At 52.1% G+C, this 17,136-nt stretch overlaps 1 protein-coding gene across 11 annotated transcripts in view; it reads right to left on the minus strand.

The window, feature by feature from the left end:
• Positions 1-3,319: 3,319 nt before the first annotated feature.
• The window catches only part of DNMT3A (DNA methyltransferase 3 alpha), a 109,074-nt gene continuing 95,257 nt past the window's right edge, over positions 3,320-17,136 (minus strand). For 10 of the 11 annotated variants that reach the window (XM_023229913.2, XM_023229914.2, XM_023229916.2 and 7 more), the window contains 11 exons: positions 16,932-17,011; positions 16,237-16,349; positions 15,853-16,036; positions 15,596-15,680; positions 13,257-13,402; positions 12,337-12,427; positions 11,999-12,147; positions 10,840-10,925; positions 8,677-8,746; positions 7,430-7,548; positions 3,320-6,159 (listed from right to left, as the gene is read on the minus strand). In XM_023229913.2, coding sequence (XP_023085681.1) covers positions 6,018-6,159; positions 7,430-7,548; positions 8,677-8,746; positions 10,840-10,925; positions 11,999-12,147; positions 12,337-12,427; positions 13,257-13,402; positions 15,596-15,680; positions 15,853-16,036; positions 16,237-16,349; positions 16,932-17,011 — 1,265 coding nt within the window. In that variant the 3' untranslated portion in view covers positions 3,320-6,017. The remainder of the gene's footprint in view (positions 6,160-7,429; positions 7,549-8,676; positions 8,747-10,839; positions 10,926-11,998; positions 12,148-12,336; positions 12,428-13,256; positions 13,403-15,595; positions 15,681-15,852; positions 16,037-16,236; positions 16,350-16,931; positions 17,012-17,136) is intronic. The other variant, XR_002735240.1, reaches the window with a different exon arrangement.

Consider the following 17,136-nt stretch of genomic DNA (forward strand, 5'->3'; position numbering starts at 1 on the left):
AAAACCAAAAAAAAAAAAAAAAAAAAAAAAAAAAAAAAAAAATACAGTGGTGAAAGGATGCTGGAACCAGGAAAAAATAATAATAAAGGAAAAAAGAGGAACTTAAGAGAAAGGAAAGAGGGCTGGGGAGGGAAGAGTCTGGGAAGTCCTGCATTTAGCTGCGTGGAATGTGGAGTAAAAGTGCTCTGCCACCGGGGTCAAAGCGAAATCGTCTGTAACAGTAAAAGTTATTACCAAATCAGCTACGGAGTTTATTCTTCAGTATGAATACATGATTTCCCACAAATAAGTAAGCACCCGCTACTTCAATGCCTCAGCTAAAACACATGAAATCGCTCATTTAGTTTTCAAGTACAAAGTTAAAATGCCTTTTTAATAATAATATATCAGAGTAAAATAATAGTCTCTTTTAAACTCCACTACAAGAAAACAAAACAAACAGTCATTGTCCAGACAGCAGACTTAATTTAACAATATATATTTTTAATAAAATGTTTTAGCACCTTGTTGAGTCACCTCCTCCCTCTGCGTATTCTAAGGAATTTCAGCATTTTTGTTGTCTGTTGAATTCTAGGGCTGTGCAACCAAATCGGTGGGTGAAGTGAAATGGGACTAGGGGACGCTTTAGACCACTGCTCATGTCCTCAGGCACAGGGTTGGAGGCCGCTAGGCTGGGGCTGGGGGAGCCGCCCTCCTCACCCCCCAGTGGAGCTGAGCCAGGGAGCGTTCCAGTTACGGGAGTTTCGGGAGTCCGGGCCCTCTGGTGGGGGAAGTGAGTAAGTCACCACCAGTAAAGGGATCTTGTGTCCTTGTCCTCCCTGCTCCTTGTTTCTCCCTCCCCCAAAACTCTGCTGCCTTGGGTCAGAGACAGGTCACCCACCAAAGGCCCACCTTAGCTGGGTCTTGGAAACACAGAGACAAGGTTCCCCAACTCGCTCCTCAAAGACCATGGCCTGCCTTTACCAAAACGTAAAGATTCCAGAGCTCACACTACAACAGCAGAGTCCATCCTCTCACCCTTCCCTCTCCTCCCGGCCCTCCTGACCCCAGCACAGGGCCTGGTGAGCAGGCGGCGGACACTTTCCTTAATCCCGGCTCAGCAGGGCATGGCCAGAAGGGCATCCTAGCTCCAGACCATCCCTCCACTACACCTTTTCCAACCCCGGGGTTGGGAGGGAGGAAGTTTCAGCGGCTCTCTGGCAAACAGGCAGGACTCCCGAAGAACAACTCCAGGGTCCTCTCTAGTCTCCCGCACTGGGAGCAGGCAGCCTGGAGAATGCGCAATGACGAACTCAGATTACTCACCTCCCGGGACCAAAACAGGGGCCTGGCTAGAAACTCGGTTCCCACCGGAATCTTGGCTCTGCCATGCTCCCGACCAAAGGGAGCAAGCAGCCCTCTTCAGGGTACAGTGCCAGGCAGCACCTTCCCGCCCTGGCCCTAACCCACAGCTTGAGGGGGCTCCTAAAAGCAACAGCTCTGAAAGACACTTGGGGCCACTGCAACTCTGCACCATGCAGGGTAGCAACAGGAATTCAAAACTGCCTCCCAAATCTACTCTATTTATATAAGCAAAACTATGGAATGAATGACTGCAGTTTTCCTATAAGAACATCTCCCAGATGGCTCTGCTGAAATATTCCTTCTCCTGCTGGAGAAGGTGGGTGTTCCTATCTAGGCTTCCCCAGTCACCATGGCCTGGTGGCCAATTATCGGGAAGCGAGGGGAACTCGGCCCTGTGAGACCCCTTTGGTGTCAGCCTTCCTTCCTGCCGGGGCGCCTGTCCCAATCCACACTCCTGCAACGTGCCAAAAATCACACGGGCATCTCTACCAGCCAATCACACCCAGACCCATTTCAAAAGCTAACAGGTCCCGGATGCTCTCTTGGAAAGTTTGCTTTCCAATAGGATGTTCAATAGCAAGAAGTCTCTGGGGCCTAGAGAGAAAAGGACAGCAACAGATTCATGTCATCATCTGTGGACTGCAGACCCCTGCTAGTGCCCGCCTGCCGCCCCCCAGTCTGCCGGTGCCCTGACCTGTCACTCCCGCAGGGCGGGGGTTAGTACCAGCCGCCTGCTGGAAACTAGCTGCCTGCTTAGGCAGGAGGCCAAGGACTGTGTCCTCTGCACTAGCATCTGGCTACCTCCCCCAGGCAAGAGCCACGGATCTCTTTGGCATCATGCTCCACCTGGCACCTGCAGGAGGGAAGCTGTCATCCTCAGCCCCCAGAACCCTTGTTTCTAAGGGGGAAATGGGCCTGCTCTTTGGAAAGAAAATTCCACAGGGAATATGGTAATTTTCCGTAGGCCTTCTTGGTTCCCCCCTCCACTGCCTCTAACCTCTGCCTTATCTACAGCCTGCTGAAGCTCAGTGCCCCTTGGAAGGTGACACAATACCTGTTCCCAGAGACCCCAGGGTTGAGGTGGATTAAGCATATCTCAACTCGGCCAAGTTGGCACAATCCCGAAGCCCCACATTCTCCCAGGTTCTGCTGTGAGACCAAGCCCACAGGCTAGGCTGGAAGAAAAGCTGGTGATTGTTAACTCTTGTCCCTGCAAGGGGGGCCCATGACCCCTGGGGCATCTGGTCCATTCTAGGGCCAGGTCGAGTGGCTAGACCTGGAGGAACAAGTGCTCTCAAGCTGTCGGCCATGAGGGCTCCTCTGTGCCTAGCACTCCCTCCTGGAGCAAGCCGGCCTGCAGGAATCCCCCAGGCTTGCCATGCCCTTGGCTACCAAGTCTCTTCCCAAGTCCCCACACCAACCCCTTGGATGGAGCACCAGGCCCAGTTCCAGTGGAGCTTGGGCCACTAGGAAAGGCTGTCACTAAGCAGTGGCTTGGGGGAGCCTGAGCGTTAGGAACCTCCGTCCTGACCCTGGGAGCAGGGAAGACCTTAGCATTGGCCAGCGGGGGAGGGAGCACCTTGGACTGCCTGAGGCAGCCCCTCCTCCCCCAGCCCTCCTGGAGTGGCGCTGGTGGACTCCAGGCCCGAAGGACAGAGCCCTGCGGGAGCAAGGAGGGGCTGGGTGAGCACCACAGTTAGCACAGGGACTCCACTGAGGGGGCAGAGGCTCCCTTCCTCGCTGCTCCAGCCCCACAGTGGCCCAGTCACCACCTGTCAGAGGTGACAGGAAGCAACTGGGCATGATCTTAAACACCAATCTGTCGAGGAGACGGTAGATTGGGGTCTAGGACCAAGCACCCCAAAAAGGAGTGAGACCGGCCACCAGCTGTGTGAATTTACTCCTGAGTAATGAGCAGGGGGTCCAAGCCTTGGTTTGGTTTTGTCACTAATTACTAATTTGGTTTATTCAATAGGTGAGGTTCACTGTCCCATTTTTTTTTTTTTTTTTTTTTTCCCCAATGGAAGCCCCCTGGCCAAGACAGACCTGGATGTCAATTTGATTTCAGTTGGGGGAGAATAGGTAGGGGGAGTTGAGGGCTGACTTGACTGGTGCCTAGAGTTGCAGGTCAGTATCACAGGTTGCTAACAGAAGAATCTTTTGACATCACCAGGGGCAAAAGAGATAGAACACTACCTGCTAGAGGAGAGCACCTGCTGAAAGAAACCTCCTCCTTTTCCTGCCTCAGCACCTAGCAACTTCTGGGATTGACAGTCTACCTGCAATCAGGGCAACAGAGGTAAATAGCTGCACGGGCTGACTCCACAAAGTCCTGAACCCTGGGAGAAGAGTGCTGGGAGCCCCCTGGCGTGTGTGTGAGTGCATTCATTATGCATCAGTACAGAAATATGCTCCTGTGTATGCGTGTGAGATTGACTGACTGGTGTGGGGTTTATGTCCGCAGTGGGGACCGAGGCTCAGCACACTGAGCCTGCTTCCCCCACTCCCCACCCCATAATATTTCTTATACATGACCCTATCTATGTATTTATAGAGCGCCTATCACCGTAGGCCCCATCTTTCTAGGGACGTGGACTTGAGGCCATGTGCTTGCCGACACACCTCCCAGCTCTACCAGTCCCAGGAGGTGCCATCCCCCCTCCCATTATAAAATATATATCTCTATATGCCACATATCTACACCCCATCTACCCAGGCAAGCACCTGCCCATCGGGCCGTCAACCCTGGAGCCAACAATGCCTTCCCTTCCTACTGCTGACACCAGGCCGCCTGCCTTGTAGGAAGTTGAACAAAGTGTCGAGCACTTGGGGCTCCAGGTGCTGCTGACTCGAGGTAAGAGCACAGCTATCATCAGACCAAGTACTAGAAAAGAAATACACACCACTCCAATCACACACACAAGGAGAGAGACGGCCGGTCCTCCCTCCAGCCCTGACACACCCGACTCAAGAGGAGGGGAAGTAGAAGAGAAGAGTGACAAGCCCAGAAGGCAGACCTTAGGGACTCCCTGGCTGCCCAGCTGTCACCATGCCCAGTGGCCCACCTGGCCCGAGGGGTGGGAGCCAGGGCACCAGAGCCACCGCTAACTCAGAAGCACCCTCTGCTCCCGCACCTTGGTTTGAAACCTCAAGGGAAGGGTGTTGGGTTTTTGTTTTCTTAAAGAAAATCTTAAAACAAACATAATTATAACCAGAACCATAAGAATAATTATAATAAAAGGTGTCATCAGCCTCCCAGTATAAAACTGCAGCCTTTGGAGATGACCAAAAACATCACATTCCAGGGGCCGGGAGCCGCCTTGTGCACAGAGGGGTGGATGGTGGGGGCCTCATAAAAGAACACACAAAAGGCGACTTAGACAGGAAAGCACCAGTACGTTTTGTATGTTTTTTTATTTGCTCCAGGTGGGGTTTTGACTGTCACTTTCCCACACGCTGGATTAGTTCTGATCCCACCACAAGGAGCCCTCGAATCGGCTAAAGTGAGAAATTGGGCCTGAAGACTCCGTACCCTGCCATCTTGCCGAGGGAGTCTCCTTTTAGAAAAAAATCGAAAGGTTATTGCATGAGTCTGGATGAATCCCACTCTCAGCTGTCCACGGGCCCGACCACCTCATCTAGCCCCCTGTTTGGCAGGGAGAACCTGGCTCCCAAGTTCTCCTCCTTCACTCCGTTACAAACCAAGGGGAAGAGCCCACTATGAGAACACGCCATCTGCAAGCTGTCTCCCTTTCTCCATCCTTGGTGAAACCCTTTGCGCAGAAGGCAACGTGGAAGCTGATGTTTTTACTCATCTCGCTGTTTGAAAGCACCATTATGAAGTCAGGTTGTACAGTAGTTAACAGTACCTTTTATATATATATCTCATATCTATCATATATATATAAACTGTAAACAAGAGGTAACAGCGGCTTCTAGAAACTGATTTTCTTCAAGGTTTCCTGTGTGGTAGGCACCTGAAATACTGTAGAAAAGTGTCTTGTGTGGTGTTCTCATCTCCCTGCTGCTAACTGGGTTCTGTTTTGCGTGACCAGGAATGGTGCTGGCACGACAGCTCAGTGGCTGGGAGGGAATGCTGCCGCCTGAGTGTCTCTCTCTTTCCGTCCCCTGCTTGTGCTCCTATCTGATCAGGCTAGAGACAACAAAAAAAAGATATATAGTAAGAAAAAAAAAAAAAAAAAAAAACCCAATATATAGATTTCCATAGAATTTCCTTTTTTCCTCTCTCCCACCTTTCCTCTGCAAGGTATTGTTACTATTTTTCGTTACTGATTTTTGCTGCAATAACCTTCTTGTTTCAGTCACAGCAAGAAACAAAACCCAAACAAACAGAAAATCCCTCTGAAAAGAGTAGAAAACAAAAGGTCTGATCGAAAAAAAAGGGGAGGGGGAGGAAGGGGAGGGAGCTTGGTTTCGTTTTTAAATAGGACTGAAGAATAACATTGAAAAATCAGGAGATGATGTCCAACCCTTTTCGCAAGGCAAAGCCCTCCGGTATTTCCGCCTCTGTGGTTTTTGTTTTAAATTCCTTTTTCTCTTCTGGGTGCTGATACTTCTCTCCATCCTCACGTTCTCGGTGTTTTATTATGTTTTGTGTTTTTTTGTTTGTTTGTTTAACTTTGTGTCGCTACCTCAGTTTGCCCCCATGTCCCTTACACACACGCAAAATACTCCTTCAGCGGAGCGAAGAGGTGGCGGATGACTGGCACGCTCCACGACCGGCCCAGCAGTCTCTGCCTCGCCAAGCGGCTCATGTTGGAGACGTCAGTATAGTGGACAGGGAAACCAAATACCCTGGGGGAGAAAAGGCAGAGAGGGCAGGATGAGCGCTGACCCGACCAGGCTGCCTGGAAGCCGTCTAACCACACAGCAGGACCCGGAGGACCAGCAGCTGCCCGAAGTGCAGGGACAGGGGCACTTGCACCCACCAACTCCCCTGACACCTGTTTAGTTCTGCCGAATCTTCTGTCCTTTACAAACAACCCAGCACTCGGATCACCAACCATGTGACAGGCACTGTGCTAGTTTCTGTGGCCTTAAAGGTAGTAAGGTCATCACTGCCTAGAGTTTCACAACCCAGCAGAAGTAAGAGTAATTTTAAACAATCCCTCAGAAATACCTCCAGGACACACTCTCCAGTTCTCCTCTCCTGCAGGGTTAGCTCGGCAACGTACACCTCGAGTCTGCACATAACAAACACACAGCCCTAGCATCCTCCCCGCCGAGAGGAGAGAAGGTGAAAAGGAGCCGAACTCCTGCCTGACTTCAGAAGCTGAAGGATTTCCTGTTTGCTCTGGTTGTTTGTGTAAATGGTTTCTTTGTCTGGCTAAATCCTAGTTACACTTAGAGAACAAGAAGGTCATCCAGCCCCGAGAGTCCCGTTTGCACCAAATCAGGGTGCTGAGGCTGTAAGGTCCGCCTGGCCCTATGCTGGCTTGGTTTACAAAAGACCTACAAAATTGGCACCACAAGTTAAGGAAGGTCCTATCGCTGCAGCGGTTCCTTGGGGATCAGCAGGGTCTCTGGGAGACAAGGCAGCAGAGGATTCCTAGACTCCTCTTTTTTTTTTCCTTTGAGATGGAGTCTCTCCGTTGCCCAGACTGGAGCACAGTGGCGCAATCTCAGCTCACTGCAACCTCCACCTCTAAGATTCAAGCGATTCTCCTGACAGCCTCCTGAGTAACTGGGACTACAGGCACCCGCGACCCATGCCCGGCTTATTTGTGTATTTTTAGTAGATGGGGTTTCACCATGTTAGCCATGCTGGTCTCCAACTCCTGACCTCAGGTGATCCGCCAGCCTCGGCCTCCCAAAGTGCTGGGATTATAGGCATGAGCCACTGCTCCTGGTCCCTAGACTCCCCTTACTTAGGACCAGCCTTAAAATACACAGGAGCCTGATCTGCCAGGAGTCCACCCCAGGAGTCTGCCATGTTGAGAAATGCTTGATAAAACCCACTGTTCCCAGGACGTGTGTGGAAAACAAGCCAGGTGGGAAAGGCAGGGGACCCCCCAGCAAGCACAACAGCCCACACCACAGTCGGATGCCAGCACAACCCGGGTACCTTTCCATTTCAGTGCACCATAAGATGTCCTCTTTCTCATTCATGAAGACGGGGAAATGCTGGTCTTTGCCCTGCTTTATGGAGTTTGACCTCGTAGTAATGGTCCTCACTTTGCTGAACTAGATGACGAAGAGGAGAAAAGAGGAATAAGCACGAAATCAGTCACCAGCCAACACTGGTCATGAGTCTACCAAGTATGTCAGGTACTCGCCAAACCCTGACAGGGCCTGGTCCACTCAGGGGGCTGGGTATGGCTCTGAGTGAGCAGAGTTCGCCAGGCAGGAGCCTCCGCAGACCCCACAGCCCCACTTTTCTTCCTTCTTGGAGGTCACCTGGCTAATCTTAGTCAGATCCATCTAGCCACAGACTTTTTTTTTTTTTTTTTTTTTTGAGATGGAGTCTCACTCTGTCACCAGGCTGGAGTGCAGCGGCGCAATCTCAGCTCACTGTAACCTCCACCTCCTGGGTTCAAGTGATTCTCATGCCTCAGACTCCCGAGTAGCTGGGACTACAGGTACCCGCCACCACATCCAGCTAATTTTTGTATTTTTAGTCAGACAGGGTTTCACCGTGTTGGCCAGGCTGGTCTCAAACTCCTGACCTCAGGTGATCCGCCTGCCTCGGCCTCCCAAAGTGCTGGGATTACAGGCGTGTGCCATCGCACCCGGCCTAGCCACAGACTTTAGAAGTAGAAGCTGTAGCCACTATACTTTCCAAGTCTTCCAAAGAATTAGTTCTTTCAGAGGTGGAGTGACTTGTAGGCTAAAGGATGCCAAGTTACTGAGGGGCTCAAAGATGCTCTCGGAGCTGCCAGTGGTTCTGAATGCTGGAACCTGCCGACACAGAACCCAATGCCCCAGGTACTCACTCCAGGAGATTCCAGCTCCAGAGAGAAATGGAGCTTCCACATCACAGGAGGCTGCTCTGCTTTGAAGGCTTTTGTAATAGGTTTTAGCCCAAAAATTTAAAAATGAAAAGAGAAAAAAAAAAAAAAAAAGCATAGCACGTCCAGGTCTTGGTAAAGACTCCTCAGTGTCTACCGGGGGTGGTGAGCGACACTCACCAGGGAGGAAGGGCTGAAGGCCAGCAGCCCTGGGCCCTCCTCTGGCTGCCCTGCTGCATGACCCTGCACCCTCTCCTAAACTAGCTGGAGGAGCAGGCGGGACAAGGCCCTGGCCACACCTCCACCTCATCCTGCCCTTCCTTCTCCCTGCCCCCCAGCACACGTTCTGGACGCTGGAGCTGACCTTGGCTATCCTGCCATGCTCCAGACACTCCTGCAGCTCCAGCTTATCATTCACAGTGGATGCCAACGGCCTAGGAGGCAGAAGAGAGACTGTAACAACAGAAACCTGGAGAACAGCGGGAAGGGCCCCAGCTGCACGACTCCCCTCCCTCCCCCAGCAGCCACTTATTCACAGGGTAAGACCCCCGCTTCCCCAAATCACGCACACATGCCAAAACCCTCTTCAAACTCCCCGCAAACACACGAACACATGCTGCAGCTCTACAGAGACACAAATCCACCAAGTGTTAATCCTTAAAGGTAAATTCAAAAGTGGTCTCAAATTATAAATAGGCAGATAACACCTAGCAGAAAAGGAAAAAAAGCACAGCTATCTTTACATCAGTTAGTCTAAAACACACTGAGCTTTAAGCATCCCACTGCAAAGCAAGCTTTGGGGGTGACAATGTTTTGTATCTTGATTTGTGGTGACTGTTACATGGGTGTGACCACTAGATGAAATTAATCAAACCGCAAGCCTTAAATGTACAGTTTTAAAAGACTAAATTCTGGGCCAGGCACAGTGGCTCATGCCTGTAATCCCAGCCCTTTGGAAGACCGAGACAGGCGGGTCACCTGAGGTCAGGAGTTTGAGTCCATCCTGGTCAACATGGTGAAACCCTGTCTCTACTAATAATATAAAAATGAGCCAGGTGTGGTGGCAGGTGTCTGTAATCCCAGCTACTCAGGAGGCTGAAGGCAGGAGAATCACTTGAACCTGGGAGGCGGAGGCTGCAGTGAGCCAGGATCGCGCCACTGCACTCCAGCCTGAGCGACAGAGCAAGACTCCCTCTCAAAAAAAAAAAAGACTTAAATTCTGCTGTTCCCTGAAGACTAAAAATTCTGTGACATTAAACATGTCACTTCTCAGGGTGCAGGCCAGATAACTGACTGGCTGTCCCCTTCAACAATGACCTTTCCTGACATGTAAGGATATTTAAGGAAGGCTTCCCTGACTGGCTCCAGGATCTCAACGTGGGAACCGCGGGGCCTGCAGTCAAATCAGGTGCTCAACAGATGCCCCCGACTCTCGGCCCTGCATGCAGGACCTCTGCTTCTCCTAGAAGCTCAGAGTTTAGTATTTTAGAGTCGAAAGAAGCAGGTGAGAAATCCCCACAGGACCAAGGTCTGTCGGGAGACACTGAATGGTTCCATGAAAATACTTGGACCTCATTAGCCCATCCATTTCCCAATATACACATATAGCTTGGGAACTCTCGGCGGACAGTTTCAGGCCAGCTGCCCCAATGCCCCATCTCCTTCCCCTCAACAAGCCCTTGCCAGCAACTCTACCAAACATGTATGAGATGGGGAAGGTCCTCCAACTTCATGGGAACAGCAAGGAGGGAGGCTGTTTGACTGAGGCTAGGTGAAACGACGTCTTCTAGTTATACCAAGCAGCACACCACGGAGGTTTAATACCCATGACTCAGAACACTCTGGAAGATGCTTCCCTCCACAATGGACAGGAACTGAGCGGCTCTCAGTGTGCTTTTGAATTGCCAACTCTGGACAATTTCTTTCGCCTAAAAAGCCTTTTTATAATGCCAGTTTTATACCTGATGAAATGAATTTGCTTCATTCCTAGATATTAAAATCTTTATCTGTGTAAACTAACTGAAGAAAATCTCTCCAAAAAAGGACCTGAAGCCAACAAACTGTGTGATTAGTAAAACTAAGTTAAGCAGAACCCTGAACTTGCATGCAGCCGCAGCAAGATTCCCTCTCCTGAAACAGGCTGTGGCCACGACTCCCCTTCCCAGCCCCAAAGCCATGCCCCATGGCTTTGCCTCAGGAGAATCTGAGAACCAGAGGGTTCGGGACACATCACAATGTCACAAAACCAACTACCTAACTCAGCAGCACATGACTCTTCTTTGGTATAAAGAGAGTACGACTCTAAAGGTCCTGCTCTAAGACCACTAGTTGTTGATTTCAGACGAGTATTTGTTATACCCTGACTCCTCTTCCTCCTCAAGGAAAAGGAAATAAGGAACATGGCAGAGCAACTAATCATTCAGCAGAGGCTGGCCAGAGAGGGCCCAGCTCAGGGGCCCCCCAACCATGGGCCATCCCACCTGCAGTCCCAGCCCACAGTCCCCCAGGCCCGGGAGCTTTCACCAACCTGTTCATACCGGGAAGGTTACCCCAGAAGTAGCGGGCCCTGTGTGCAGCTGACACTTCTTTGGCATCAATCATCACAGGGTTGGACTACAAAACAGGAGACGGTTTGAAGATGAGCCAAGGAGGAGCATGAAACAGCGCCGGCATGCTGCTGGGGTCGAGCCTTAGAGCCTCAAAGCCTCTTACTTCTCTCTCAGGAGCCACACACTGGGCTAGCCTGCAGCCTCCAGGAGAAGCTGGAATTACACCTAGCCACATTCCACAAGCTGTCACTGGAACGTTCTAGATCAGCATTGTCCAAATGAACTTCTGCGATGGTGGGATGTCCTCTACACTGTTCAATTCAGTGGCCACTAGCCCACTAGTACAGGTGGCTATTTTGTACCTAAAATGAGGCCAATGTGATTGAGGAGCTGAATGGTTAATGTTAATGTAAATAGCCGCATGTGGCTGGTGGCTACCATATCGCACAGTGCGGCTCTAGACTGTCCAGACGCTGGGAGAGCCCAGGCTCCAGCGAGTATGCATGTGTTTACCGTGAGCCCTGATTATAACTCAGATAGACACCTGCTCACACTTACAGTCAGAACACCAGCTCACAGTGTGACCCACCCCAAGACTCAGGAGCACGGGTGGGCTCGAGCTCCCAGAAGGGCCACTCTAAGTGCGCCTCTGGCAGCAGAAGCCCTCTGCACACGGCTCAGACTTGGCTCAGGGTTAAACGGGGACTCACATGGTAAGGAATGAAAACTGAGCTGAGTCCTGTTTTCTTCTTGGGTACCAGGGAATGAAGATAGGCCCTTCTTGCTCAGGGAAAACTGATTTGTCCTCTCAAAGGTCCCGGTGTGTAACAAACACCATACAGAATGCACAACCCCAGGAGTCTGGCGCTCCACCCGATTTAGTGACAGGTCCTTCAACCCCGGAGGTTCACACCCACAATGCCACCTCTTAGAGTGAGACCACTGGCTCTTTCTGAGATAGGCCTCTAACCCTGCTTCCTCCCTTTCTATCCGGGAAGCCTGAGGCTTCCCAAACAGGCCCCTTGCAAAGCAGAAGTCACCAGTCCCCAGCTCCACAATGCAGATGAGACAGGATGAAGCAGCAGTCCAAGGTAGAAGCCATTAGTGAGCTGGCCAAACCAAGGTTGCTGGCTATACCTCGAGAAATCGTGAGATGTCCCTCTTGTCACTAACGCCCATGGCCACCACATTCTCAAAGAGCCAGAAGAAGGGGCGATCATCTCCCTCCTTGGGCCGCGCATCATGCAGGAGGCGGTAGAACTCAAAGAAGAGCCGGCCAGTGCCCTCTGAGAGGTCGGAAGAGAAAGCCATCAGCTGGGGCTGTCTGCATAGGACAGTGGTGTGGCTCGGGCACGGGGAGGGCACGGGAAGACAGGGTCATCGGGAATAGCTGTCCCAGGGCAGAAATATCCAAGGAGGAAGCCTACGTGCAGAAGCACCAGCTGAGAAGGTGGAGGGGACAGGATGGTACCTACCGTAGAGGCCCTTGCGAGCAGGGTTGACGATGGAGAGGTCATTGCAGGGACTGCCCCCAATCACCAGATCGAATGGGCCCCACTCCTGGATCTGGGAGGATAAAGGCAACGTGATGGGCCTGCTGTCCAGGGACAGAGGCAGACAGGAAGAAAGAGAAATTATCTGTGAACTTGGCAAAGAAGTCCTTTGAAACGAAAGAGGAGACCCAGCTGCTCTGCAGGCTCACGACCCTAACTGCAACCATGGACAAGTCCTAAACAAGAAGGGGACCAAGTTGGATCATTTCTCAGGCCAGTGGGGAAATTAGTATCACCCAGGCAGGCAACACAGCCGCCCAATGGGAAGGCGACCCACGTGAACGGCTGAGTCTGAAGGTACCTGGCACGCTGAGTGTCTTAGGCAGGGTGTCTGGGCCATGTGAGTGTCCTCCAATTGCCCTTCAGGACTCCAGAGGGCCTGTAGTCATGGTTAAGGGAAGACTCTGCCCGAGCCTCCCAGATACGGAAGCTGGTAAAGCTATTTGCCAAAAGTACTGGGAGGACAGGAACCACTCTCTAATCCAAAGAGCTCTACTAGAAATGGCCCAGAAACCAGCCCAGGGAGTAGCCAGAGCTCAAGTAGGCACTATGTTGCCCAAGCTAGTCTTAAACCCCTGGCTTCAAGGGATTCTCCTACCTTGGCCTCCCAAAGTGCTGGCGTTATAGGCATGAGCCACCATGCCTAGCCCAAATTCCCATTTCAATTTGCCCTTTACCCTCTCAAGACAGAGGACAAATGGAAGATAAGGAGAAAAAGAGGCTGGGGCAAGGGGTGAAGAGAAAGAGGGCAAATGAACAAAATGAAAGGAGGCAAGGGCTGCCTCCAGGTGCTGAGTGTGCAGGGTGGGGAAGACGGGCTGCGCCCCACAGCATGGACATACATGCTTCTGTGTGACGCTGCGGACGTCCCCGACGTACATGATCTTCCCCTGGTGCCGCACCATGCCCACCGTGATGGAGTCCTCACACACCTCCGAGGCAATGTAGCGGTCCACCTGAATGCCCAAGTCCTTCAGCACCAGGAGCCCTGCACCAGCCAGCAGACAGCACCGTTACTTGGAGCCATCTCCCTGGCACCCTGGTCTTGGCAGGTGAGCCTGCTGGCCAACAGGACCCATGGAGTCAGCTGTAGACCCAAGTCCTGTCTTTTCCCTGAAGATGCCTTAAATCCTTTCTGGATCCAACTGGAGTATCCATAGTAAGGACATCGAGGCTCTGTCTCATGCCTCGTTTGGCCTGTCTGGAAGGCTGTCAAAGCTGCAGAAGACTGACCCGAGAGTACATGGTTCCAGGATCCAGGAAGAATCGCAGCTGACGTTTTGGGGGCCTTTTCTTTGTTGTTGTCCGTCTACAGCTTGGTCCTTCCATACCCTCTTATCACCTCCTGCTGCAATTCTACCCCACCCTTTGAGACTCAACCTGAATGCTCCCCGCTCCACAAAGGTTTCATCAATGCCCTGCCCCACCCAATAGTCCCCTGGAATCCCCACCCCCTCCGCTGTGAGTCCCCAACTCTGTGCGTCCCTTGCCTCCCCATCAGAGCAGTTTCCATTCCTCACTCAGCCCTCTTGTGGATTGCAAAGGCTCTTCCAGACAGAAGAGGCCTCCTTCATTGTGCTTCCCGAGCTAACCACACTGATTTTCTTACTACGATCCCTCCCCCTCCAGAAATGCTAGCCGAACTGAGGCAAGGAAACAATCAGAGCAGATACCGAGAGGGTCTCAGGAGAAACAGGGTACGGCACTGTTTCTGCTGCTCCCAATACGTCCCCCAGCCAAGGAGCTTTTACAGCCTCCTGGGGTGTGACATGATTTAAGAAGGCCTCAAGGTTCCAGCCTGGGATACAAAAAGCTGTAAATGAACTTTTCTAGGTTTACAGAAGAGCAGCGTGGAGCTGAGAACAGAAGACAAACATCTGGCCAGGGAAGCCACCCCCTCCGCCTCACCCTCCAACCAGGGTCCCTGGGTTGAGACCACCTATATCTCTGGCCAAAGACACAAATTCTAAGAAGAGCTATTCCTTTCTTAAAAGCCAGGAAGCCCTTGGCTAGGGGGCAGGGCAGAGGGGTGGATGTGTCTTCACAACCTCCTAGGACGCTTTCTGCAGTGTCCAGAGTCACATGAAGCAAACAATGCCTACAGGGTGACCCGGCATCTCCTAAAGGTTTTCCTAAGGAGGGAGTGGTTCAAATACAGAAAGATATTCTATCACGATGCTTGTCACAGCACTACTTATAATAATAAAAAAAATAGCAAATGATCTAATAGGGGTTCGTTAAGTAAATTATGGCAGTTTGACTCAATGGAACCCTACGCAGCACTTACAAATAAAGAATGTAGCTTTGGCCGGGTGTGGTGGCTCATGCCTGTAATCCCAGCACTTTGGGAGGCTAAGGTGGGCGGATCACAAGGTCAAGAGATCAAGACCAGCCTGGCCAACATGGTGAAACCCCGTCTCTGCTAAAAATACAAAAATTATCTGGGCGTGGTGGTGGGTGCCTGTAGTCCCAGCTACTTGAGAGGCTGAGGCAGGAGGATCGCTTGAACCCGGGAGGCAGAGGTTGCAGTGGGCCGAGATGGCACCACTACAGTCCAGCCTGGGCAACAGAGTGAGACTCCGTCTCAAAAAAAAAAAAATGTAGCTTTATATCGCTTGACATGAAAAAGCAGTCATAATATAATAAATGCAAGGCGAGTTACAAAACCGTGTGCATTCACTACCCACTTAATTTATGTATGGATGTATGGTCATAAAAACACACATGCACAGAAAAAAATCTAAAAAGGACATATGCCAAAATATTAATAAAAGGATAATGGGTGACTTAAATAAGCCTTCTTTAGACTATCTTGTGTGTAATCAAAACACAACAGAACTGTGTTACGTTTCTGTCTTGATGAGTCTGTCCTTTGAGGCTCTGTGAAATCTCTGTGAATCGGACTAACGATCACTTGATCCTCTGCGGCTGAATCTTCTCCACTAAGGAAGTGCCCAGCAGACAGGCTGCTTTACCACCTATTTTACTTTTTTATTTTTGGTCAACTCTAAGTCCATGCACTGCATACGTTTTCACTTCACACACAAGTTTCTCCCCTTTGGGGTAATATTTTAACAGCTATGAAGCTAACAATCATTTCGTTTTGCCAGAGTTGCCCACACACCTGGATCCCCTATCCTGGGACAAGGTGGCCAGAACCTCTTGGGCCTGCACCCCTCACCTGTAGCAATTCCATCAAAGAGAGACAGCACCCGGATGGGCTTCCTCTTCTCAGCTGGGACAGGTGGGTAAACCTTTGGAGGATCCTAAGCAGTGAGCACAAAAGGTCAGATGTACGCCCAGTGGTGTCCCAAGCTCCCACCCAGCGCTGGCCCTCCAGCCAGGCTCCTAGACCCACACACCCCGTGCACAGCTCAGGTCCCACAACCACAGGTCAGCCAAGGGAGCTCGAGACCACGCCCCAGGCCCAGCACTCACAAATTCCTGGTCGTGGTTATTAGCGAAGAACATCTGGAGCCGGGAGGGCCAGTCCTCTCGCCGCCGCAGCAGCCCATAGGTACCCTTGTGCCCGCACATGTAGCAGTTCCAGGGGTCTTCCTTAATGGCCGCCTGGGCAGCCCCCGGCCCCACCAAGAGGTCCACACACTCCACGCAAAAGCACCTGGAAGGAAACTCAGTGAGCAGAGGAGATTCTCAGCCCTGGTCCAGGGAGGCCAACGTGTGCTACCTGGAATGGAAAGACCGGGTCTGGAGCATGGCTGGGGGGGAGGGGGGTGTCTGTGGGGAGGGGAGGGGAGGGGAGGGGAGGGGAGCTAGGTGGGGGGCGGGAGCCCGGGGCCCAGCCGAGGACACCAGTCTCACCTGCAGCAGTTGTTGTTTCCGCACATGAGCACCTCGCGGCCCCCGCAGCAGATGGTGCAGTAGGACTGGTAGCCGTCGTCGTCGTACTGATACGCACACTCCAGAAAGCAGTTCTAGACAGCAGCGGGAAGGGTCAGAAACCACCAGGGCGGGTCCCAGGATGGCCAGGACGAAGGGAGGCTCTGCACCTGGCCTCACAGAGCCTGACTCAGCCCTGGAGACATGATCCTGCCACCGCCCTAGCCAGGGTCAGGCCCCAGCTGCAGATCTGGGCAGGGGAAACCTCGTCTGCCTGGGCACTGCCGTGGACAGAACCAAAGAGCAGCCTGAGGGCAAGGCCAGGAAGGGGGCTGCACCACCACCTGGGCCTTCGTGCAGCCCTGGGCTTTTCTCCTGGGCTCCCGAGGGCACAGCAATCCTGCTACACTCTGCCTGAGCTTGTCCCCACTGCTCTGCTCCCATCCCCACATGTGGGGACTAAAATGGGGCTTGAGAGGAGAAAAATGAGAGCAAGTGAAAAGCTTGAAGCCCAAGGGCCCATATCATCAGGACTCGCTTCCAGAGGAAGCTCTGAAGTCTATGTCACACGCATACCAGGTGTCACCCTGTACACGCCCAGAAGCGGTGGACACAGTCAGCCAGGGGGCTGAAGGGCTGGCCTCAATGGCACCTCTCCTGGGCGGGTGGGCTCCTACCTTGCAGTTTTGGCACATTCCTCCAACGAAGAGGGGGTGTTCCAGGGTGACGTTGAGGCTCCCACAGGAGATGCAGATGTCTGTAAGCAGAGTGAAGGGATGGGGTGAGTACAACCAAAGGGCCTCTCCCTGCCTGGGCTGGAGCCCAGCACCAGACCAGCCACAAAAAAGGGGTGTGCCGGAGTGGCAGCCAGAAGAGTCCAGG

This window comes from Piliocolobus tephrosceles, chromosome 15, assembly GCF_002776525.5.
Source record: "Piliocolobus tephrosceles isolate RC106 chromosome 15, ASM277652v3, whole genome shotgun sequence".
NCBI classification, from domain to species: Eukaryota; Metazoa; Chordata; class Mammalia; order Primates; family Cercopithecidae; genus Piliocolobus; species Piliocolobus tephrosceles.